The sequence below is a fragment of the Pyrus communis genome, chromosome 16 (assembly GCF_041283825.1).
Source record: "Pyrus communis isolate YQ-2024b chromosome 16, ASM4128382v1, whole genome shotgun sequence".
In the NCBI taxonomy this organism is placed as follows: Eukaryota; Viridiplantae; Streptophyta; class Magnoliopsida; order Rosales; family Rosaceae; genus Pyrus; species Pyrus communis.
In genome coordinates this window covers 29,248,494-29,273,597 of record NC_142580.1, presented here as the reverse complement: position 1 = coordinate 29,273,597, position 25,104 = coordinate 29,248,494, and the positions used below count along the sequence as shown (strand labels likewise).

Sequence of the window (25,104 nt, the reverse complement as noted above, 5' to 3'; positions counted from 1 at the left end):
TAACCACAATCAAGGCAACAAAAAACAAAAGCCAAAATTCAATGGTTTAAGTAGAAAAAGTTCAGTTGTGTTGTCAAAAGCCAAGTGGAGGTGGGAAATCTTCACTGGGGTGTCTCAACTTATACTTGCGGATGCCCATCTTAAACCATCCGTGTGCAGGCAAGAGAACATACACCAAGACAACAAACATAGACACACACCAACACATTATCCATTAAGGGCAGGCAAACAAATCCCTGGAAATGGCCGCTAAAAACAACTTTTACATTCTCTATCTCGCACCCTTTTTCCATCTCTCTCTCTCTCTCTCTCTGTGCAAATCAGACAAATCAAACCCCAAATATAATCGCTTAAATCCTACCCAAACCTAATTCCTGAAATCCCCTCTCTTAGACACCTCCTACCTCTCTCTGTCAGAACCGCAAACCAAATCTTTCAAATCCTCCCATTTTTTTCTCACCCTTGTTCCATCTGTCTGTCCTTGCAAAGCGTACAAATCAAACCCGAAATATAATCCTTGAAATCCTCTCTTGATACCCTAAAGCTCTCTCTCTTAGAACCCCAAACCAAATCGCATGCACGCATCTGCTATATAATTTACAAAACTGTGAACTATAGGTCATAGTGTGCAGCATGCAAAAGTTCTGCCACTATGAATTTCTAACATGCTTATAGGCAGCCACTATAAAGTATAACTATACATATGCATGTACGTGCACAAACAGATGCATATATACAAATGCATGCATGCATACACATATAGGCTTGTACATACACACACAGATGCATACAGACGTATATACATACACCTGTATATATGCTCACACATATAGATATAGCTATATAAATGCCTATACATATATTTAGACATATACTTAGGTATATATTGATACATATAGTTGCACATAATCTTCGTTCTGATCCAAAATTCATGATCTTGTAGATTCTAAGATGAGTGAAATGAAAGATGGAACCTTCTTGAGCAAGGATCAATTACTAGCACAAATTAAAGCTCCCAATTTGCTAATTTCTAAACTTTCATATTTGTTCTATCACTTTACAACAATTTTTAAAGCATGCTTGTTCATAGATATAGGCTATAATCAAACCAAACAGAAAAACTAAATGTATTTCTAATACTAGCAACCATAATTTTCTAACAAAAATAACATATCTTAACACATTTGTTAGGAAACAATTCACAGTCCTTCATATGTGAATGAACAAAAACCAAATGCATAATTTATTTTAAAGGGATAGATAACTGACAGGGCTAGCACAAAAATAAATAATAGAGCAATGAACTAAAAGGGGGAAATGCATCCAGTTTGAATTCTGCAGAAGCTATAACATTGAAAGACCAACACAACAGGAAGAAAAATACACACACGTAGATATACACATAAACACACACACAAGCACAAATACAAAAAAGTTAAAACAGAGCTCAATTAAAAAATAATTTTTTTTTCTTCAAAAAATCACATATTGTAAATTAGTCTATTCTGTTTACTGATTTTGTTCCAATTCAAATCACAGAAAGGAACTGAAAAGTTTAAAACAGGAATGTCAAATACCTTCACCCAAATGCAATGCTTTAGCAAGCTGACCACCAGTAATCTGCACCCAACACCAATGCGAGAAATACGAACTTCGGGATTGAATGAAAAATCACATGGTCAATAAATTTAATAAGTTTAGGGATTAGTATTCTGAAAGAGGATTGAAATATTAAAAAAACTAATAAAAGGGGTAAAATTCTATACATCGAATGGCAGTCAACCCTAAACCCTGGTTTTGAAGACCAATATATTTGTTGTTTTTCTCATGCAAAACGCATTGAAAGCCAAAGTTGATGATCATGTTTACGATGACAAACACTTTACAGCAACTTTAAAAGCATGCTTGTTCAAAGACATAAGATATAATCAAACCAAACTAAAAAATTAAATCTATTTCTAACAACAGCAACCATAATTTCATACCAAAAATAACATATCTCAACAGATTTGTTAGGAAACGATTCACAGTGCATCATATGTGAATGAACAAAAACCAGATGCATAATGTATTTTAGAGGGAGAAAAAAACTGAGCATTTGATTCACAAGGTTAGCACAACAACAAATAATAGGGTAATGAACAAAAAGAGGCAAAATGCATACAGTTTGATTTCTGCAGAAAAGCTATAACACTAAAAGACCAACACAACAGGAAGAAAAAGAGAAATGAAGAGGAAGTGGTATTATTAGACAGTGAAGAAAGCAGCACAAAATATCTGTTTTTTTTTTTTGTCCCAATTTAATAATTTAAAAATAGATCTTGCACTCCCAGCTAAAAGTTGAAGAACCGAACCATAACCAAACATAAAACAAAGCAAGAAAACAAACAGGTTTCTAAGCAGGTTCAAACCAGAAACAGTGAAACAAGGGAAAATTGGGTTCAAAAGGGACACTTAGAGCTGGTTTGGTATTGCTGTAATTTGAAAAAAAAATTACTTCTGCTGTGTTGTGAGAATAAGTAGCTGTGAAATAAAGCAACAGAGTGTTTGATAAACTTTTTTGTAAAACTGTTTTTGAAAAGAAAAAAAAAACAATATTATAGTGTTTGATAAACTTTTATGTAAAACAAATATGAAAAAAAAAAGCTGGTTTTTCAAAGCTGAGTTTTGCAGCTTTATGTTTTTGGCTTTTTTTCACTTAAAATTGTGAAAAAAAAGTTGAAACTGAATGTTTACCAAACATAAAAAAAGCTCCTAGCTTTTCTTTAGCCATGTTTTTTCAGAATCACCTCAGTACCAAACTAGGCTTAGCTTTGAAAGGAATTCAAGCTGCCAGCTGGGAGAAATCCTCATCAATGCTTGCAGAGATAGCTTCCAACTGGAACCAAATCTCTGAAACCAACCCTAGGTTTAGGCGTCCCTTCCTGCCTCACCGTTTCTCTAAGCAGAGCTCACAGAGAAAAAACAAAACCCAAATTCTGAGCAGCCCTACTTATTGCTTTGCTCATCCTACCCCTCCCTCTCTCCTCCAATTTTTCCTTCAAGAGTCCTCCTCTCTCTTCTGTCTGGCATCGCACGACCCCTCTCTCTTCTCTTTGCCATCAGACGACTCCTCCTCTCTCTCTCCTCTCTCGCGTCACACAACACCTCCCCTCTCTTCTCACTAGCATCGTTGCAGGCTAGGCCTGCCCATGTCGGCCCTCCATCCAAAAAACCCAACCACAAAAAAAACCCACCAACCCAGTCACAGCCCAAACCTACAAAGGCCATTAACTAAACATGCAAAAAAAAAAAAAAAAAAAAAGGTGAAATCCTTAGGGGAATGGCATGTCCGTAAATAGAGTGAAATTGGGGTTCAAAAACTTTTCATTTGTATGGTGCAATTTCAAAGCTTTCTTTAGACTAAAGTAATTGTATTAGTGTCATATATACAAAATAATTGTATTATTAAAGGCTTTTTATATGGTAATTAAAGGCTTTTTTAGGATAAATAATTGTATTAGTTTTATATATACAAAATAATTGTATTATTAATTAGTTAAAAAAATTTATATCTATTTTGTACAAGGGTATTGTAGTAATCAAATTGCTTTTGATTTTGATTCATGTGAACTGGTAAACAGTTAATATAGAATATGCATTATTGCACTCCGATTCCAGATAGTTTTAGTAAACAACTTTAATAGGAATCTGATTCGGATTCCACCTCATTCCAATTCCTCTTCAATTCAATTTTTCTCAATTTGATTACGGATTAATAAATAAGCTATAAATTTATTGCTTTAAGCTTTGTTGTTTTAAACACTTTTAATTATCTTTATTTCAATTTCATTTTAATTCTAATTTGTTCATTTTCAAATCACACTTGACTTCACAGATTTAGTTTCTGCACTTACTTTCTTACTGTGGTAGCAAAATTAGTCTAAATTCATTATCTAATAATCTTGGGTTAAAAATTTAACTTAGAAGGGTTGAAGCAGAAAAATTATTTTTGGATTAAAATTTAAATTTTCTGGATTAAAAATTTCAAGTATTAACCCAAAGATATTAAAAAAACTCCGGTTTCACTAATTAACATAACAGAAAAACTAAAAATTGTCATCTTACGGGAGCAGCACCGATTTAAGAGCACTTTCACCCCTCTCAAATTCCTTAGGTGATAGTGGATTAAATCTCCTCCCTCCTCCTAAAACTCGTCCACCCCATTCCAATCCATTGGGCTCTGGGGGAGCGTAGCTGCCCACCTAGGCAAAAATAGACTAACCTAACTCTTAAGCCATAAAACAAAAGACTGACATCAGCTATAATAAAATAAATTAATAAAAAATTAAGGGATCTTTAACAAAAAGTTTTCAATATTGTTTATTTTAACGAAAAATCACATTTTTACATTAAAAAATTAATCCTCATACTATTTATTTTACCTTTTACTTTACCCTTATCGTTAAATGTCAAAATTTTCGAGATTTTTTGAAAATTAATTGTCTATTGTCTGCGGTTTTTTAGGGGTGGAAATGGTCGAATTGCGTCGAAAGAGGGAATCGATTCCTGAAAACAGTTTCAAGCCGCTCCGAACTGTCACTCAAACGAATTGGGGCGAAACACCGGAGCTTCCGTTTCCTGCTCCGGGAGGGCAATTCGCCACCACTTCATAGGAGGCGAGAAATGGATTGGGGTTTTGTGCATAAAGCTTGGGACAAGTGGGCTTCCCTCAACATTGCTTCTCCTGGTGAGTCCTGAGTCACTAAAAGCAGCTCCTCTCAACATTGGTTCTCCTACTGACTGGGCTGAATCGTTATATATTGGTTTTCGTTCATGGCATTGAGCGTTGAATTGAAATGGTTGCAGATGAGCCATTAAAAGCAGCTTTACTCATCAACTACGACCCAACTGGACCATCTCGCTTGTTGTCTACCATGTATGTTCCTTTCAATTCCATTAATTTTTTGCTTTTGTTTTCTGTCTTCTGTTTTTTGTTTATGAATTTGTGTTCCAGATTGTCCAAATGGAATTCGATTTATAACTTCGTCCTCGAAATTTTTGTTCGAATCCACATTGTTTATCCAATTTCTTCCAGAGATTGAGCTGATGGTGGATTGAGGGTTTAGTCATTGTCAATTAGTCTCATAAATTATCTTCATAAAATAAACAGGAGGCGATAGAAGGAGAAGGATAATGTGTTTGACAAGAATGGTTCCATTTGGTGCAAATATTGGACTCCTGAGTTTTAAGATGTGTTTAGTAAAACTTTTGCTAGTGTCATGAGCAGGGGTTGATTATTATCTATGAATTTTGTTATTTACTTTCTTCAAGACCACAAGACTAATAAAGCCCGGGTTTGATGACCTCGATAAGTGTCTGTGTGCCTGTTCTGGAACGATCGAGTTAAAAGCATCTTTTTAGGTGTGTCTATTATAAAAGAATTGGCACAGCCGCACAAGACATGATATTCTTCTCTGTCAATGGGAGTGTCATGCTGTATCTATCGGCTTTTCACAAAGTTGGCATTATACTTTCTGGAACTTTCATATTTGTAGCATTTAAGGAATTTGTTTTCTCTTCTCTATAGTCTAAATTTCATTGTGGTGCTGGACTACCCGACTTCACATTTCCTCCAATTTTTTGGTTTCATCTTTGAGAACTATCTTTGTTTGATTCCAAGGAAAATTTGTATCTTTGCAAGGGTTATGACATAGGTTTGATTCAATTTTCATGTTTATATTTTTAGTCTGCTCAATCTCATGCAGACACTAAGTCACGTCTTAAGTTTTGGGGTTCATATGAGTTGACAGACACCAAGTCACGGCTTAAGTTTTGGGGGTTCATATGAGTTGACTTGTTGACTTGATCATCTTTACCCTCTTCAACATTAGTAACTCAATTTTTTTCCCTTTCTCAAATTTGATTTGAAGTTGAACCGCCTGCATTTTGGTAAAATATTCTTAAATTCATGTGCCTTAAATAACAATTTGCAGCCATTGCAGATGATTAATTTTGGTTTCATATCTGAATACGTTATGGCCAAGATATCCCCAAGATTACCGAGAGGGCAACATTCAGTTGTAGTGTTGTACTACGTGCTCGAATTTCATTTTCCAAAATAAAAAAGTTACACGCTAGGACTAGTTTAGCTTTTCAACTCCTATTCATTATTAGAATTTCATCAGTTCAAATTTTAGGGACTTGTAGAAATATTTATTATAGGACTTCTAAAATACCTTGTTCAATGCAGAAATGTGGGGGGAATTTCTTGGGAAATTTAGTATAATAGTGCATTTGCTTAACAGTCAAATTGGATGTTAGATACTCCCCAGTCCCTTCTTATCAGTATTGGATTCTTGTTGGAGGTCGATATGTGCAAATTGGTTATGCTACATGTTGCTGTTGTTACATATACATCCAGAGAAAGATAAAAAGCAGGGAGTATGTAAATGATGTTTCAAGTATAGGGGTATAGGGTTTAGGGGTATACGTCAGATACTTAAGAGTAAGGCACTATGGATGTAATTTAGCTGTTTCTGGATTTATTTAGAGGATAACCGTCCTCTTAACACAAACTGTAGTCTTAATGAAACTTTTGAACGTTGAAGGAGGAATGCAAGGATCAGCAAATTCTCTTATCTGTTCTGAACATCTGACTGTTCTCCTTCTGATGGTATAAGGATTAAAATCAGGCTCTCCTTGACGTTCTGAATCCTTATTTTCTGTCCACCTTTTTCACACATGTGATTCTATTTTCTGATCCACATGTGGCATTATTTTTCCAGTTCATTTTGATCCTGCTCATGACTTGTTTATGGATCCCTGCATGAAAAATATATACGTTCACTTAGCATGTCATATTTCCTATGTGCTCCTTCTTTCTGAAGTATATGATACGGAACGGAACGGAACATTCACCTTCACATCTATTGTTGCTTTTATATTCTGTGGACTGGATGCTTGGTTTAGGTGAAAAGAGAATTTTACTTAAAATTTGTCATGCTTATCATGTTGTTCTGTTTGGATACACTACCTGAAGGTTGATTGCATGCATGCAGCGCTGAAGAGGAAGGAATAAAAGTGAATCCAATCGAATTGAGTCAATTCGTTGATTTCATCAAATGTGACAAGCTGCAGACTGAGAGCTTCGTTATTGGAACAAACCAATGTAAGTGTTTCCTGTGGGTGCAATGTGCAATCACAATTCCTAATATTTGTCTGCTTAACTGGAGGATTGGGAGGAGGGGCATGATTTTGCTTTCTGTTATTAAGGAATTTGAAGTGGTCTTGTATGGAAGTACTGAAAACTGAAAAGTTGTGATGAATTTTGACAGTAAGGTTTTCAATATATGAACTTTGTGTGTTTTTTTGTTGTTAACCGTATGTGCGTTCTTTCATTACAAGAAACTGGGTGTTTATGAGAACAGAAAACCGATGACGGAAATGAAAAGAAAAAATATAATAGAATAAACATTGCAGGTACTATGATAGATGTTATCATATCAGTTCATGAGAAGTGCTCATATATGCATACCAGGAAGGATTCGATCGTGTATGAATCTTTGTTAGTTTACCAATTATAGTAGTGTAGACCTCACCTCACCTAGTTTTGACATCTAATTGTGGTATATATTGCTGGATCTAAAATAATGACAGATGTGGTGACATCAATTCATGATAATTGGTTCTGTGCAAGATGCATGAACACATCAAAACATTCTGGTGAAGGTGCCATCGTTATGCAAACAGCAGCATTTCTGTTGGTTGGATTGTAAGCACATACTGCCTTTAATTTTACTCTAAACAACGGACGGGGTTTTGGACGTGAATTTCAAGATATGTATGATCATTTGTGAATTATCATTCAATTGTGCAGGTACGATGGTTCTATTGGCTCAGCATCTCGTGCTATGGCCGCTGTTGATCAGTTTGCATGGCAATTAAGTCGAAAGAATATGTAACCTTGTCAAAAAGATGCAGATAGCGTGGTATTCTCTGGTACCTTGCAATTCTTTTAATACCAACCGTACTAGCGCTGTATTGCCCCAAAAACTATCTAAATTGATTGAATGATATAGGCCTCATAAAACCATCTGAAATCTGAATTTTATAACGCAATGGTAGAAAGTTACGTATCCTAGTAGAAAAATGGATGGTCCGGATCACCTTGAATTGCAACTGTTCAATCAATTTTTTGTACATTCAAATTCTAATACGCGTAGCTAGACCAAAAACAATAATACAAGGTTACGTATCCTAGTTGATAGAGTTTTTGGTCTTTATTCATACGTTTTTTGTTCGAAACTCCCCTTTGGACAATTAATATAGAATGTTATAACCACAAAATCGCCTTTTGTTAGCCAATTTAGTGGCATCGAATAAAAGGGAGGGAGAAAGCATCTGATTATTTAAAAGGTTCGAGCAGAATTATGCGACATAAATCTCTTGCAAGTGATGCCCGATATTCTTTTTCTTGAACGTAACCCAAGGATAACCTCGGGGATCTTTGTGAAATTAACCCAATGATAGGACGTATTCCTTTGATAAATTCTAACAAATATGTAGCATTTCATTTATGTTGACGTAGGAATTAAAATGGAATTTTTTATATTTATGATGTTAACGCTCAATCCAGGTTAACAAATTAAAATAATAAACCCTTGGTGACCTTGGGATATGGACTAAAATAAAAATAGACTCAGAGATTTAAGGTTCATCCTTCAAAACTGGGTTACATCCATTATGTTACTCGAATTGTTATGAATTCAAGACTACAAATATCGCTTGGCAATTTACATGAACTCTCTCTTCTCCCGGTTGTTTGACCCCCTAACTAGAGGTTCCCACCCATTTATAAAGGCCCTTAATGAATTCCCCTAGCCTTGGGTTTCCCCAATCTGGCATTTAATGCGCCACCTATGTAGACACGCGTACTGACACTTTTTCACATGTTGACTAGGTATTCGGCGATGAATTGATAGGTGCTTAGTCAAAATGGCATGCATTTTCAAAGTGATGAGTGCCGAAAGACTTTGTTTGGTCTCGATTATCCAACCACGCCTCTTCAAGCACCGTCCCAACCACCTTTACATCTCGCCTAGGCCTGGCAAACGGGTCGTGTTCGTGTCATTTTCGTGTAACACCTACTATCTTAACAGGTCGTGTCGTGTCACACCCGTTATCTTAACGAGTCCTTAACAGGTCAAGTCACTTTACCCAACGCGTTATAACCCCTTAAGAAAAATATATTTTTTTTCTTAAATTTGCACATACCACACATTGCCACATAAATATTACTTCAAAATATTAAAACACATTTGTCGTTTAAGTACTACATCTACACTGAAAAATAAGAGCCTAATAAACAAACATCCATACACTACTAGTCTATTGCAAAATATTAAATGTGCAAGGATATGCAAAATGAAAGAGTTTTTGTTTTCAAGGTTGTGAAGCCTTTCTGAAAAGTTTAAAGCTTGCGAATGGAACTTAAAGCTTGCATGTTATTTGTGACATCCCGTCCCGAAATTATCTAAAACGTACGTGTGAAATTACAAATTTACCCCTAGTTCGTTTCCGTCATGTTTTTGGTTACTTGGTGTGGTGTTGGCAGGTGCTGGGCCACACACACACCCTCACCTTCACTGTCTCTCTGTCTCTATCCCTTTCTCTGTCTCTGTCCCGTGTCTCTCTCTCCCTTCCCATTCACCATAAACGTACGGACAAACACACAACTCACTCAAACGTTCACAGATCGAAGGAACCAAGTACATTTTCGAACTCGTGAGGCTCGTGTGAGTGCAACCATACCATTTTCAGGTGAGAACTTCGACGTTTCACGTCGATTTCACAAGCTCCGATTTGAGTACTATTCATGCAAACTTATTGTAGCATGTTTTTGGGATTTTTAAGCTCGTAGGTAGCTTGGTGGTGTCACAAGGAGCCTCGGAGTACTTAGTTGGACGAATTTGGACGTCGGGATAGCTTGGTTCGAAGTTGGCCGGTTTTGGTTTGTGTGGACAGGTATGATCTAGTGATTTTTAGCCCTTGAAACTTGTATAACGTTGTTCTACTAGTCTAGGGCTTCAATTTGGTGTAAAAATCATGAAAAATGGTTGAGAATCGAGTGAGAAAACACGATTTGAAGTTTTTCCAGTTTTCCGGCGCCGGCGACGTCGCCGGAGGCTCGCCGGAGAAGGTGACGGAATATTCCGTCAAATCTGACGGAATATTCCTGACGCCGTTGACGGAATCCGTTAGAACTAACGGAATATTCCTCATGGCGTCAGTTGACGCCGTCAGCGTGCCAGGCACGTGCCTGTGCGTGGCCAGCGCGTGTGGCCGTGCCTTGGCTGGCGCGTGGGGGCGCGTGCGGCGGTGGAAAATTTTTCTAAAAATATGGTTGTGATCCTGAGATTGTGTAGAGCACGTTGGTATATTCATTTGTCCAATTTGAGCAATGTATGAGAAGTTATTACGAGAAGTTGGTTATGTGCTTTAAAATTAACCTTTTTGTAGTTGTTTCGCGTATAGGTGATACGTATCCCGAGGATGAGCGTGGTCACTCGAGGCAGGGGGGCTACGACCCTTCCACTTACCAGTGAGTGGGCTTTTGGTTTTCCGTATATACCTATATACATTTATATTCCCAGAAATGGTTTAAAAAGGGTTATTTGTGTTATGCCATGCACCATATTATCATTCTTTATGCATCATCACATGCATTAGTAGTTGCATATATATATATACATATGCATATTGGGTGCTGTGGACGCACAGGTAAGTGTCAGGTAAGTGGTATTCATATTTACATTCAGTAATAGTTTGAGATGCTTAGAGAGCTCATAACCTGCACCCACGGTGTTAGTGCTCCCGCCCAGAGTAGGGCACAGTCCTTCACGTGATGTTCACCTCCCGCACCACACGCTCAGCTTGGATCCAAGTTAGGTGCATAGTCCTGTCGTACAAACCACTTTAGGTGGTTCCAACTCGTAGGTGACCCGCGATTATTCGCACAGCCTTCACGTGATCGTAACACTAGAGCGTATATATATGTTACACCCAGGCCTGTCGTACAGACCACTTTAGGTGGTTCCGACTCGTGGGCAGGTTCAATTATTGAGTTTGAGATTTGAGCTCTATATGCAGCCGTACAGGTCACGTTAGGTGACTCCGGCTGCCAGATTATTTGTTATTGATATGATTTATACCTGAGCACTTGCATTTCATTATGAGGTTCCGACATGGCATATTTTTGAGCATGATTGGCATACCCTTGAGCATGTTTGGCACATCTATATACATACGTATATATGTTTATTTTCTGGGAAGTATACAGGTTTTACGGCGAGGGGTTAGATTGTGTTTTACTAAACGGTTTTAGAAAAGATTTTTTTTTGCCCACTCACACTTTTGTTTTGCGCCCCTCCAGGTTCTAGTTGCTTAGCAGTTTCGGTGGTTTCCCAGAGGGTTCTCTTGGCTTTTCTGACAGATACTCACCAGCGTAGGGTCACCTTCGGGTGTACTATTGTCGCATCTTTTCTTTTGGACTGCTGTAGACTTGCTCTGAACTTGTATCTCACTTACGCTAACACTTGTTTTAGTACTTTGTATGCTAGTTTTAAATTATTCGTACTTTTCATATTATTATCTTAGTAGCTTCCACACGTGCACATGGTTACGTTACCTCCGTGTGACGGCCAGCACGCCCTGATCTCGGTCGGGGTGTGTCAGTTTGGTATCAGAGCTTAGGTTTGGTAGTCCTGTGCTTTTGTGTGAGTATTCTAATGGTTTTGGTGTCTTCTGTCAGAATTATGCCGCCTCGTCGGGAACCACGTCGCTCTGATGAGTCTAGTTTCCCCGATTTTACTCAGATGGGGGAAGCTATTGTCACCGCTATTCAGACAGCTATCCGCCCTCCCCAGAGGACTCCTCTGGAGACTATGTACAATCTGAAATTGGATAAGTTCAAAGGTAATGAGGGTCACGAGGGCGCAGAGCGATGGTTAGAGCACATTGAGAAGACTTTTCGTGTGTTGCACAATCAGGGGAACCTTCCTATGGAGAGGTGGGTCGAGACGACCTCATGGTTTCTGGAGACGGAGTCTGCAGCCTGGTGGGAGCAGGAGCTTCGTCGGTTGACTCCAGCTCAGAGGACTGATTGGAACGTTTTCAAGGATGTGTTCAAGAGGAGGTTTGTGCCTCCTGAGTACATTGATCGTAAGAAGCAGGAGTTCACCGAGTTGAAGCAGCGGAAGATGACGGCTAATGAGTACTATCGCAAGTTTACTGATCTGTCCCGCTACCATTTTGACGTTGCTGGTAATCCAGCGGAGATGCTTCGTCGTTTCCGCTTAGGTACTAGGAAGAGGTGGCGTTCTATGGCGACTACTACACACTGTGAGTCCTACCAGGATTTCTACGAGATATTGTTGAGGATTGAGGACTCTGAGAATATGTCGAGCGACAGTGATGAAGAGAAAGACGGCAATCAGAAGAAAGATGACAAGGGTAAAGGTCAAGCGTCGCTCGGGCCCCGTCAGACTCAAAACTTCAAGAGGGGTAGCGCTAATTCTAGTTCTTCTAGCGGTGGCTTCAGTGCCACTGGACAGGGTCGTGGAGGTAGATTTTCTGGTGGTGATAGAGGCCAGAGGCAGAGTGATGGTGGCCGAGGCCGAGCCCTAGTTTGCCGCAGGTGTAACAACCGGCATTTCGGCGAGTGTAGGCGTGGCAGCAGTGGTTGCTTCACGTGTGGACAGGTGGGACATAGAGCTGCAAATTGTCCCCAGAGTCAGCAGCAGAAACCGCAGCAGACTTTTATGCCACCACATGCACCGATCCAGCAGATCCAGGGTCCGAGTAGCTACGGCCAGGCAGGTCGAGGTGGTGCTTACCACTATCAGGGTGATGCTGTCCCTTATGCTCCGGGACCGTATCAGTATCCCCAGGATCCCTATTCCCAGGATGGCTATCCTCAGTATTCTGGCGGCTACATGCCGTATCCTCCAGCTCCAGTAGGTGGTTCTCAGTGGTACCAAGGAGGACAGTATCAGCAGGGTGAGATTGCCACCAGCAGTGCAGGGTCTTCGAGACAGTCGAGTCAGCCCAGTCAGGGGCGTGGTGCTCAGGGTCGCGGTGTTCAGGCAAGTAGAAGCCGCGGCGGACGTCAGCAGGGCCAGGGGCGTCTTCATAATATTTCCCTGCAGGACGCTCAGAACAACCCAGACTTGATTATGGGTACGTTAAACATTCTTGGTTGTTTTGCTAGAGTCTTAATTGATTGTGGAGCTACACATTCCCTTATTTCTCATACATTTGCTCAAGTGACGCAACCTCACCCCACACCTCTAGGGTACGATTTAGAGTTCGCTATGCCTAGAGGAGAGAGATGTGTTGTAGATTGTGTGTACCCAGGATGTCCAGTGATTGTAGAGGGTGTTGTTTTGTCAGCCGATCTTATCCCGTTAGATATTGTTGACTTTGATGTTATTCTGGGCACGGATTGGTTGCACTTCTATCGTGCCAACATTGATTGTTACGGGAAAGTAGTTACATTTCGCCATCCTGGACTACCTGTGGTTACTTTCGTGGGTGAGCAGAGTGGGGTGAGACACGGCGTTATTTCAGCGTTGCGAGCGAAAAAGTTGTTGTCTAAGGGTTGCCAGGGGTACCTAGCTCATGTGGTGCTAGATGAGGCTGTTCCTAACAGAGTTGAGGACGTGAGAGTGGTCAGACACTTTCCTGATGTATTCCCCGAGGATTTACCTGGTTTACCCCCAGATCGAGACGTGGAGTTCACTATTGAATTGCTTCCAGGTACTAATCCTATTTCTTTAACTCCTTATCGTATGGCTCCCGCGGAGTTAAGGGAATTGAAAGTTCAGTTGCCGGAGTTAGTGGATAAGGGATTCATTCAGCCTAGTACTTCGCCTTGGGGCATTCCAGTATTGTTTGTGAGGAAGAAAGATGGAACTTTGAGGCTGTGTATCGACTACAGGTAATTGAATCGGGTGACGATTAAAAACCGTTATCCATTGCCTCGTATCAATGATTTGTTTGATCAGCTTCGAGGTCCTTATGTGTTCTCCAAGATAGACTTGAGGTCTGGGTACTATCAGCTGAAGATTAGTAGGGATGACGTCCCTAAGACGGCGTTCAGGACTCCTTACGGTCATTACGAGTTTCTGGTTATGCCGTTTGGGTTGACGAATGCACCAGCTGCTTTCATGGATTTAATGAATCGGGTGTTCCAGCCTTACTTGGATAGATTTGTCATTGTCTTCATCGACGATATTCTGGTGTATTCTAAGTCGAAGGCGGAACATGTTCGACATCTTACTTTGGTGTTGAAGAGGTTGAGGGAACACCAATTGTATGCTAAGTTTAGCAAGTGCTAGTTCTGGTTAGATCAAGTTGCGTTCTTGGGGCACATCATTTCTGCTCAGGGTATTTTGGTGGACCCTCAGAAGGTTGCAGCTGTGGAGAGTTGGGAGCAACCGCGAACCGTCACCGATGTGAGAAGTTTCCTTGGGTTGGCGGGGTATTATCGGAGATTCGTTAAGGATTTTTCGGTGATTGCCTTGCCACTGACGAGGTTAACAAGGAAGGATGTTAAATTTGAGTGGGATGATAGGTGTGAACAGAGTTTCCAGCAGCTGAAGCATTGTCTCACTCATGCACCTGTGTTGGCACTCCCGGACGATAGTGGTGATTTCGAGGTTTATAGCGATGCTTCCTTGAATGGTCTGGGATGTGTATTGATGCAGCATGGTAGGGTGATTGCTTATGTTTCACGACAGTTGAAACCCCATGAGTTGAATTACCCTACACATGATTTGGAGTTGGCCGCTATCATCTTTGCGTTGAAGTTGTGGAGACATTATTTTTACGGAGAGAAATGCAGGATCTTTACAGATCACAAGAGTCTTCAGTATCTCTTTACTCAAAAGGAACTTAATCTTCATCAACGGAGGTGTTAGAGTTGCTCAGCGATTACGATTGCACGATTGATTATCACCCTGGTCGTGCGAACGTAATGGCTGATGCACTTAGCAGGAAGTCACAGGGCCGTATTAATGCGTTGTACGCTAGTCGTATTCCTCTTTTGGCGGACTTGCGTGCTACGGGAGTGAGGTTAGAGGCAGAAGATCGAGAAGTGGCGTTACTCGCTAATTTCCAAGTTAGACCAATACTTGTTGATCGGGTGCTTGAAGCTCAGGTAGTTGATCGGGAGACTCAAGAATTAATTCAAGCCCGAGATCAAGGAAGGAGAAGAGACCTCAGAGTTCGTGATTCGGATGGCATGTTGATGCTAGAGGGTAGAATGTTCGTGCCTAATAATGTGGAGTTGAAGAAAGAAATTCTCGATAAAGCATATATCTCGGCTTACGCCATGCATCCAGGAGCTACTAAAATGTACCATACCATTCGACCATTTTATTATTGGCTGGGTATGAAGAGGGAGATAGCCGAGTATGTGAGCAGGTGTGCTGTTTGTCAGCAGGTTAAAGCAGAAAGGAAGAAGCCGTTTGGGTTATTGTAGCTGCTTCCCGTTCCAGAGTGGAAATGGGAAAATATCACTATGGATTTTGTGTACAAGCTCCCGCGTACACATAATGGCTTTGACGGCATTTGGGTGATCGTTGATCGGCTCACTAAATCGGTACATTTTATTCCAGTGAGAGAGAAGTATTCTTTGAGCCGTTTAGCGGAGTTGTTTATCTCGAAGGTTGTGAAGTACCATGGTGTCCCTGTGAGTATTGTCTCGGATCGTGATCCACGATTTACATCGAAGTTTTGGGTGGCTTTTCAGGAAGCTTTGGGCACGAGACTACTTTACAGTACGGCGTATCATCCATAGACAGACGGACAGTTAGAGAGAACCATTCAAACGTTGGAGGATATGCTGCGAGCTTCAGTGTTACAGTTCGGTGATGCTTGGCACCAGCGGTTAGATTTGATGGAATTTGCTTACAACAACAGTTTCCATTCGAGTATCGGCATGGCACCATTTGAGGCATTGCATGGTAGATCTTGTCGCACTCCATTATGTTGGTCAGAGGTTGGAGAAAGAGTCTTAGTGGGTCCGGAGATTGTTGAGGAGACTACTCAGAATGTTCAGGTAATTAAGTCTAACCTGAAAGCAGCTCAGGACAGGCAGAAAAGTTTAGCAGATTGGCATGCTACGGACAGAGTGTATGAGGTCGGAGACTGGGTATTTCTGAAGCTTTCACCATGGAGAGGTGTCGTGCGATTTGGAAAGAAGAGGAAGTTGAGTCCCAGGTACATCGGACCATACATGGTCACAGAACGAGTTGGTGAGGTAGCTTACAGGTTGGAGTTGCCTCCGGAGTTGGCTAGAGTGCATAACGTTTTTCACGTGTCTATGCTCCGACATTATGTTGCTGATCCATCTCATGTGATACCTCCTCAACCGTTAGAGATTAATCCAGATTTGACGTATGACGAGGAACCGGTGACGATCATCGATTGGAAGGAGAAAGTTCTGAGGAACAAGACGGTGAACTTAGTGAAAGTTCTGTGGAGGAATCATTCGGTTGAGGAAGCTACGTGGGAGACAGAAGATCAGATGAGGGATTTGTATCCTAGATTGTTCTTTGACCACTAGGGGTTGTTTTGAATTTCGGGAAGAAATTCTATTAAGGTGGGTAGGTTATGACATCCCGTCCCGAAATTATCTAAAACGTACGTGTGAAATTACAAATTTACCCCTAGTTCGTTTCCGTCATGTTTTTGGTTACTTGGTGTGGTGTTGGCAGGTGCTGGGCCACACACACACCCTCACCTTCACTGTCTCTCTGTCTCTATCCTTTTCTCTGTCTCTGTCCCGTGTCTCTCTCTCCCTTCCCATTCACCATAAACGTACGGACAAACACACAACTCACTCAAACGTCGACACATTGAAGGAACCAAGTACATTTTCGAACTCGTGAAGCTTGTGCGAGTGCAACCATACCATTTTCAGGTGAGAACTTCGACGTTTTCACGTCGATTTCACAAGCTCCGATTTGAGTACTATTCATGCAAACTTATTGTAGCATGTTTTTGGGATTTTTAAGCTCGTAGGTAGCTTGGTGGTGTCACAAGGAGTCTCGGAGTACTTAGTTGGACGAATTTGGACGTCGGGATAGCTTGGTTCGAAGTTGGCCGGTTTTGGTTTGTGTGGACAGGTATGATCTAGTGATTTTTAGCCCTTGAAACTTGTATAACGTTGTTCTACTAGTCTAGGGCTTCAATTTGGTGTAAAAATCGTGAAAAATGGTTGAGAATCGAGTGAGAAAACACGATTTGAAGTTTTTCCAGTTTTACGGCGCCGGCGACGTCGCCGGAGGCTCGCCGGAGAAGGTGACGGAATATTCCGTCAAATCTGACGGAATATTCCTGACGCCGTTGACGGAATCCGTTAGAACTAACGGAATATTCCTCACGGCGTCAGTTGACGCCGTCAGCGTGCCAGGCACGTGCCTGTGCGTGGCCGGCGCGTGTGGCCGTGCCTTGGCCGGCGTGTGGGGGCGCGTGTGGCGGTGGAAATTTTTTCTAAAAATATGGTTGTGATCCTGAGGTTGTGTAGAGCACGTTGGTATATTCATTTGTCCAATTTGAGCAATGTATGAGAAGTTATTACGAGAAGTTGGTTATGTGCTTTAAAATTAACGTTTTTGTAGTTGTTTCGCGTATAGGTGATACGTATCCCGAGGACGAGCGTGGTCACTCGAGGCAGGGGGGCTACGACCCTTCCACTTACCAGTGAGTGGGCTTTTGGTTTTCCATATATACCTATATACATTTATATTCCCATAAATGGTTTAAAAAGGGTTATTTGTGTTATGCCATGCACCATATTATCATTCTTTATGCATCATCACATGCATTAGTAGTTGCATATATATATATATATATATATATATATATATATATATACATATGCATATTGGGTGCTGTGGACGCACAGGTAAGTGCCAGGTAAGTGGTATTCATATTTACATTCAGTAATAGTTTAAGATGCTTAGAGAGCTGATAACCTGCACCCCCGGTGTTAGTGCTCCCGCCCAGAGTAGGGCACAGTCCTTCACGTGATGTTCACCTCCCGCACCACACGCTCAGCTTAGATCCAAGTTAGGTGCACAGTCCTGTCGTACAGACCACTTTAGGTGGTTCCAACTCGTAGGTGACCCGCGATTATTCGCACAGCCTTCACGTGATCGTAGCACTAGAGCGTATATATATGTTACACCCAGGCCTGTCGTACAGACCACTTTAGGTGGTTCCGACTCGTGGGCAGGTTCAGTTATTGAGTTTGAGATTTGAGCTCTATATGCAGCCGTATAGGTCACGTTAGGTGACTCCGACTGCCAGATTATTTGTTATTGATATGATTTATACCTGAGCACTTGCATTTCATTATAAGGTTCCGACATGGCATATTTTTGAGCATGATTGGCATACCCTTGAGCATGTTTGGCACATCTATATACATACGTATATATGTTTATTTTCTGGGAAGTATACAGGTTTTACGGCGAGGGGTTAGATTGTGTTTTACTAAACGGTTTTAGAAAAGATTTGTTTTTGCCCACTCACACTTTTGTTTTGCGCCCCTCCAGGTTCTAGTTGCTTAGCAGTTTCGGTGGTTTCCCAGAGGGTTCTCCCGGCTTTTCTGATAGATACTCACCAGCGTAGGGTCACCTTCGGGTGTACTATTGTCGCATCTTTTCTTTTGGACTGCTGTAGACTTGCTCTAAACTTGTGTCTCACTTACGCTAGCACTTGTTTTAGTACTTTGTATGCTAGTTTTAAATTATTCTTACTTTTCATATTACTATCTTAGTAGCTTCCGCACGTGCACATGGTTACGTCACCTCTGTGTGACGGCCAGCACGCCCTGATCTCGGTCGGGGTGTGTCATTATTCATTTTACAAAATCCTCAATTTTCATTGATCATCATAACATAAGATTTTATGGTATCCACTAGTGTGAACATTTTAAATTGAAGATCGAATTCATTCATTGTATTCATATAGGGTCAAGGAGTGTAGTTGTAAAAAAATTATCAAAATCGGAGTTAAAATAACCGTTAAATCATGATTTTTCGTTGATAACCGTAAAAAAGTTTTGTCCCATTACTTGATCTCTTAATCTTTTTTTTTTTTGCGATTTTTGGTGTATGCGATCTTGAAGCATATACAAACAAGTTTGACGGTTGGATTGTTGAAATTAGTTTCGTAAAATGCATATCCCATCAAAACGATAGATTCACTAACACTTAAAGTTTATTTATACTTTCATAAAGTATAACATAAGATTTTGTGATATCCACTAGTGTAAATATTTTAAATTGAGAATCGAATTCATTCATTGTATTCATATAGGGTCAAGGAGTGTAGCTGTAAAAAAATCATCAAAATCGGAGTTAAAATAACCGTTAAATCGTGATTTTTCGTTGATAATAGTCGAAAAGTTTTGTCCCATTACTTGATCTCTGAATGTATTTGTTTTTTGCAATTTTTGGCGTATGCGATCTCAAAGTATATACAAACATGTTTGACGTTTGGATTGTTGAAACTAGTTTCCTAGAATGCGTATCCCATCAAAACAATAGATTCACTAACACTTAAGAGTTTATTCATACTTTCATTAAGTACAACATGAGATGTATCCACCAGTGTAAATATTTTAAATTGAAGATCGAGTTCATTCATTGTATTCACATAGGGTCAAAGAGTGTAGCTGTAAAAAATCATCAAAATCGGAGTTAAAATAACCGTTAAATCGTGATTTTTTGTTGATAACCGTAGAAAAGTTTTGCCCGTTACTTGATCTCTGAATGTTTGTTTTTGGAAAATTTTAGTGTATACGATCTCGAAGCATATACAAACAAGTGTGACGGTTGGATCGTTGAAATTAGTTTCGTAGAATGCGTATCTCATCAAAACAATAGGTTCACTAACACTTAAGAGTTTATTCATACTTTCATTAAGCATAACATAAGATTTTGTGGTATTCACTAGTGTAAATATTTTAAATTGAAGATTGAATTCTTTCATTGTATTTATATAGGGTCAAGGAGTGTAGTTGCAAAAAGTCATCAAAATCGGAGTTAAAATAACCGTTAAATTGTGATTTTTCATTTATAATCGTTGAAATGTTTTGTCCCGTTACTTGATCTCTGAATGTTTTTTTTGTTTTTTGCAATTTTTGGCGTATGCGGTCTCGAAGTATATACAAACATGTTTGACGGTTGGATTGTTGAAACTAGTTTCGTAGAATGCGTATCCCATCAAAACAATAGATTCACTAACACTTAAAGAGTTTATTCATACTTTCTTTAATTATAACATAATCCACCAGTGTAAATATCTTAAATTGAAGATCGAGTTCATTCATTGTATTCATATAGGTTCAAGGAGTGTAGCTGTAAAAAAATCATCAAAATCGGAGTTAAAATAACCGTTAAAGCGTGAATTTTTGTTGATAACCGTCGAAAATTTTTGTCCAGTTACTTGATCTCTAAATGTTTGCTTTTTGTGATTTTTCTGATGCGATCTCGAAGCATATACAAACAAGTTCGACGGTTGAATCGTTGAAATTAGTTTCCTAGAATTCGTATCCCATTAAACTCAATGGTATATATATATATATTTATTAAGTAGATTTAAATTTATTTATTTTGTACGTATAACACTTAAGAAATTGAATGGTATGTATATTTAAGCCGATCCAATGGTCACCAATTTTTAATATTTAATTTAATATATATATATATACACATAATTATTATAGTTTTTAGGGGTATAAAATTGTTAAATTAATAAATATATATATATATATAATTATAGTATTTTTTAGGGTTATAAAATTATTAAATTAATATTTTGCTTATCGTGTATCGTGTTACCTACGTGTATACCCGAACCAACCCTTTATCTTAACAGGTGCTTATCAGGTTGTCTGATAACGACCCGATTCGTTATCATGTCGACCCGAACACCTATTAATTTCGTGTCGTATCGGATTATTGGGTTGTGTCAAGAATTGCCAGGCCTAGTCTCACCCTAAGCCTCTACTCCTGATTGCGAGTTGCCAAGTGACTTGATTGACATCTGAGTGGACCTGCCCCTGAAACCTTGCACTATAAAGTTGTCAGGTTTCCCATGTGCCTTTGGTGGTTCGAAAACACTTTACATATCTCAGTCAGGCTGAGCTAGTCGGGGGCCAACTTTAGCACTTGAGAGTATTCTCTTCTAAGCTCCTTGGGCTTTTTGATCTCCCTTGGGCTTTGACTTTACCTTGGGCTTTTCGTGGCCTCTTTCTCGGCCTACACTATTATGCGAGACTAAAAGTGCTCCACATTAACAAATAATGTTAGAGACACCAATTAAATTTGTACTTGAATTCAAGTGAATTTGATTGATAGTTTAATATCACCTTCTTTTTTATTTTTTCTTTTTTATTTTTTTATTTTTTTTCAAATTGCTTGTAATGTGTATAATGACTTTGAAATCGTAATTGGTGTAAGAACAAATTTCATTAGTTTTTGTTTCACAATAAATATTCAGATTTTATGATTAAATAACAATTTTTATTTTTATTTTTATTTATTTTTTTATGTTAAAAAAAAAAAAGTTTTGCAGGGAGGGGAGGCTACCTCATCCCAGATCCAGGACATATCACAAATCTCTTTAAGAACTTACTAATGGGGTTTTATTGTTTTTATAGATTGTTTACCAAGAGGATTGCCGAAAACAATGTTTATTGTCTAAAAACCAAAAGGGTAAAAAACAATATACTAAAAAGAAAGCCCGGCAAACCACTTAATCTTCTACTGTTAAGTACACCATTTCAAAGCGTCCATGGTCACCATATTTGACTGCCAAAGTCTTTTGATAACCATACCAATTTTTAGCGTTACATTCGCAAAGTATGTCTAGGGCATCACATGTGCATGAGTAGTGTTTAGTAGTAATATCGTGTTTATTGATAATTAATAATTACCAAACACTTAATGTATCATGATAGTTAGAAAGAAAGAATTTTAAGAGATCGAATTGGTGCACGTGTCTTTTGTTTATTTCTTGTGTTATGCTGCTTGATAGTATTCATGGAGCATTTTTGCTTATCACCCCTAAACAATGGTGTTTGCTCACTATACACTTAATCATTTGTGACGTGTCCTTACACTTAACCTTGGTTATTTTTTTTTTTCAAAATTGAAAAGGTAACATTTAATGTAAAAGTTAACTAGAATTAAGTAAAAAGATACGTGACAGATGATTAGATAGATGGTGAGCATACATCATAGTTCAGGATAGTGAGCAAAAATACTTTCTGGTATTCAAGCACCGCATCTTTTTGAAAATCAAATGACGCTTTTATTTCCTAATTTTTAAGCTTGAATTTCAAATGGATTATTGTGAGCTCAGATTTGTATTATAGGTCTGATACTAATATTGGCTTGCATTAAATAATTCATAAATTTAATAAATGTTGAACGAAAATATGGATGTCAAACTTGAATAGTTTAGAATTAAATTTCAATTCATTCAGGAGAAAATAAAAGAGAAGGGTAAATTACATTCTATCACCTCAACTTTAAGTATCACATATTTTGGACATTATAATGTCATATATCACTTTACGATTTCACTGATTACAATGTCAGACATTAATTTACAAATTATTAGACCTCATTTACATATTTCTGTTAATTGCTGACTTAGCAAACGTTGTGCCCACTATTTCTTCCAAGCATATTGAGATATTAATTAAATCTAAACTATCTACTAATAGAACCTTTTTTGTCAATTAAAAGAAAGTGAAAATATTATTTAGTTTTCTATCACACCAAAAAATGATGGGCAATATGTAATTCAAATATCCAAATTTTACTTTTTTTTTATTGAAACATCATCTATAGATGATGTTAAGATATATCTAATATTAAAAAAAACAAAAACGAAAACCTTCCATCCCCACTCCCACCCACCTTCTCTCTCTCTCTCTCTCTCTCTCTCTCTCTTTCCTTCTTATTTTAAAAATAAAAATAAAAAGTGTTCATACACACAAAATGATGTTCATATACATAAAATGTATATGCATATACTAGTATAATTAATGAAGGATTTTTCCTTTTTCTAAACGAAATTAAATTAATGAAAGAAACTCTCTCCCTTCTCCGTCCAATCCATCTTTCTTGTCCATCTCTTCCCACCCATCTTCCCTGTCCCTCTCTTCCCACCCATCTTCCACGTTGCTCGACCCGCGGTTCATGTCCATTAACCCGGTTGTCTGGGTTTCCTCTTCGTTGTTCAATGCGACGGCTGCCTTAGATGGAGGAAGCGTCAGAGTAGTAGAGAATGGCTTGGCAGAGCTTTTTCGGGTCGTAGAAAACGGGCGTTGGGAAGTCGCGGGTCATCGTTCAGCAGACGGGGAATATGACTTGGATGCAAGTGGGTTGAAAGCAGAGTTGACTTTTGGGGATTTTTGGCAGCGGAGCCAGGAGAGCTCGCTGCCAGTGTCGATGGTGGAAAGAGAGGGACGGGGAAGATGGGTGGAGAGAGAGAGGACGAAGAAGATGGATTGGAGGGAGAAGAGTGGGAGAGTTTTTTTTCATTAATTTAATTTTGTTAAGAAAAAAAAAATCTTTCATTAATTAATATCTCAATACACTTGGAAGAAGGGGTGGGTCTCGCGCCTGCCATGATAGTAATTAACAGACAATTTGACGGAATATGTGATGGTGATCTAATATTGCAACGAATTTGTAAATTGATATATGACATTGTAATATTCCAAACACGAAATATCAAATTATTGGGTGACCCAAAATTGAGGTAGTAAAATGTTGTTTATCCCAAATAGAAATAAGGATTAATATTAGTTTACTACCTTAAAGTTTTGTAGTTTTCAACATTTTGTGCATGAAGTTTTTTTCATCACAGAGTCATTCCTCAAGTCTTAATTTTGGGACGGTCTCATACATCATTTAAGTTGGCTGGTAAGTTAGCCTTAAACTAGTGATGTGATACCCATGTGGACAATGACTAAGCATCATGTATCATTAGGGTCCAAGTGAAAATTAAAAAAAAAATTAAACAATTAAAAAAAATTAAATAAAAAAAAGGGACAATGATCGGCCATTTATGGGGACGAAGGTGAAGGCCAAACAAAGCCCATCACCTCCTTCTCTCCTCCCGCTGCAACATCTCTCGTTCCGGTAACTCACTTGCATGCCACCACTTGTCTCACCCCCTTCGACGCCTAGAAATCCCGCTCCATCAACAACTCTAACGTCATCGCCGACTCCGGCGTTGAGATCCTCGACACCTGGCTCAACACCCCCATCAAATTTCTTGTTCGGCCTCCAATTCTAAACTTTAGCCGCCCGAAGTTGAGTCATTCCGCGTCAACTCGATCCAATGCCCAAAATTGGGGCAAATAAAATTTTGAGGATTAGGGTTGGGTGCAGCTTGATCTAGGGAGAGAGAAAGGAGGGGAGGTGAAGAGGGTGGATGAGAGGGATAAGGTGGATCGGGTAGGTGAAGAGGGAAGAAGTGGGTGCGGGTTGTGGAGGAGAGAACAGATGGGTGCGGGTTGCACAGGAGAGAAGGGATGGGGGTGAGGTAGGAGACGAGTGGGTCAATAAGGATTTTTATTTATTTATAATTTTTTTAATATCCACGTGGGATTGACACGTGACACCCAGTTATTGTCTATGTGCGCACCACGTCATCAATTAGTGGGTGTTCTAATGGAAAACTTAATGGATGTATGAAAGTGTTACATAATTATAACTTTAAATACCAGATTGGAATGAAAAAAATTTCATTACCAAATGTTGAAAACTAAAAAACTTTAGGTAGTAAATTGAGATTAAAAAGGATGGAAAGAGAGAAGTGGGGTTGGACGCGAGGCCCAAAGCCTAAGGGTGAAGAAGAAGCATCCAATCTAGTTGGGGTGATAACTAATTTATTTATTTTTGAACAAACGATATATGTACTATAGGAAATGTGAGCTTAGCGTTATAATGAGTTAGTAATAATATAATTCAAATTCAACTTAAGACCTCTCATCTACAAATAAAAGAAATACACCAATAAACGGAC

General features: G+C 39.1%; 2 protein-coding genes across 2 annotated transcripts; both read left to right on the top strand.

Annotated features, from left to right (window-relative positions):
• The first annotated feature begins 4,495 nt into the window (after positions 1-4,495).
• Positions 4,496-8,100, top strand: LOC137732482 (Profilin family protein). The gene is made up of 5 exons (XM_068471796.2): positions 4,496-4,729; positions 4,849-4,918; positions 7,041-7,150; positions 7,639-7,753; positions 7,859-8,100. The coding sequence occupies exons 1-5, from the start codon at positions 4,666-4,668 to the stop codon at positions 7,941-7,943; spliced, it is 444 nt and encodes a 147-aa protein (XP_068327897.1). The 5' UTR covers positions 4,496-4,665; the 3' UTR covers positions 7,944-8,100.
• Positions 8,101-11,795: 3,695 nt separating this feature from the next.
• LOC137714295 (uncharacterized) lies at positions 11,796-17,752 on the top strand. The gene is made up of 2 exons (XM_088688374.1): positions 11,796-13,218; positions 17,682-17,752. Exons 1-2 carry the CDS (start codon positions 11,796-11,798, stop codon positions 17,750-17,752), a joined length of 1,494 nt encoding a protein of 497 aa, XP_088544500.1.
• Positions 17,753-25,104: the final 7,352 nt, after the last annotated feature.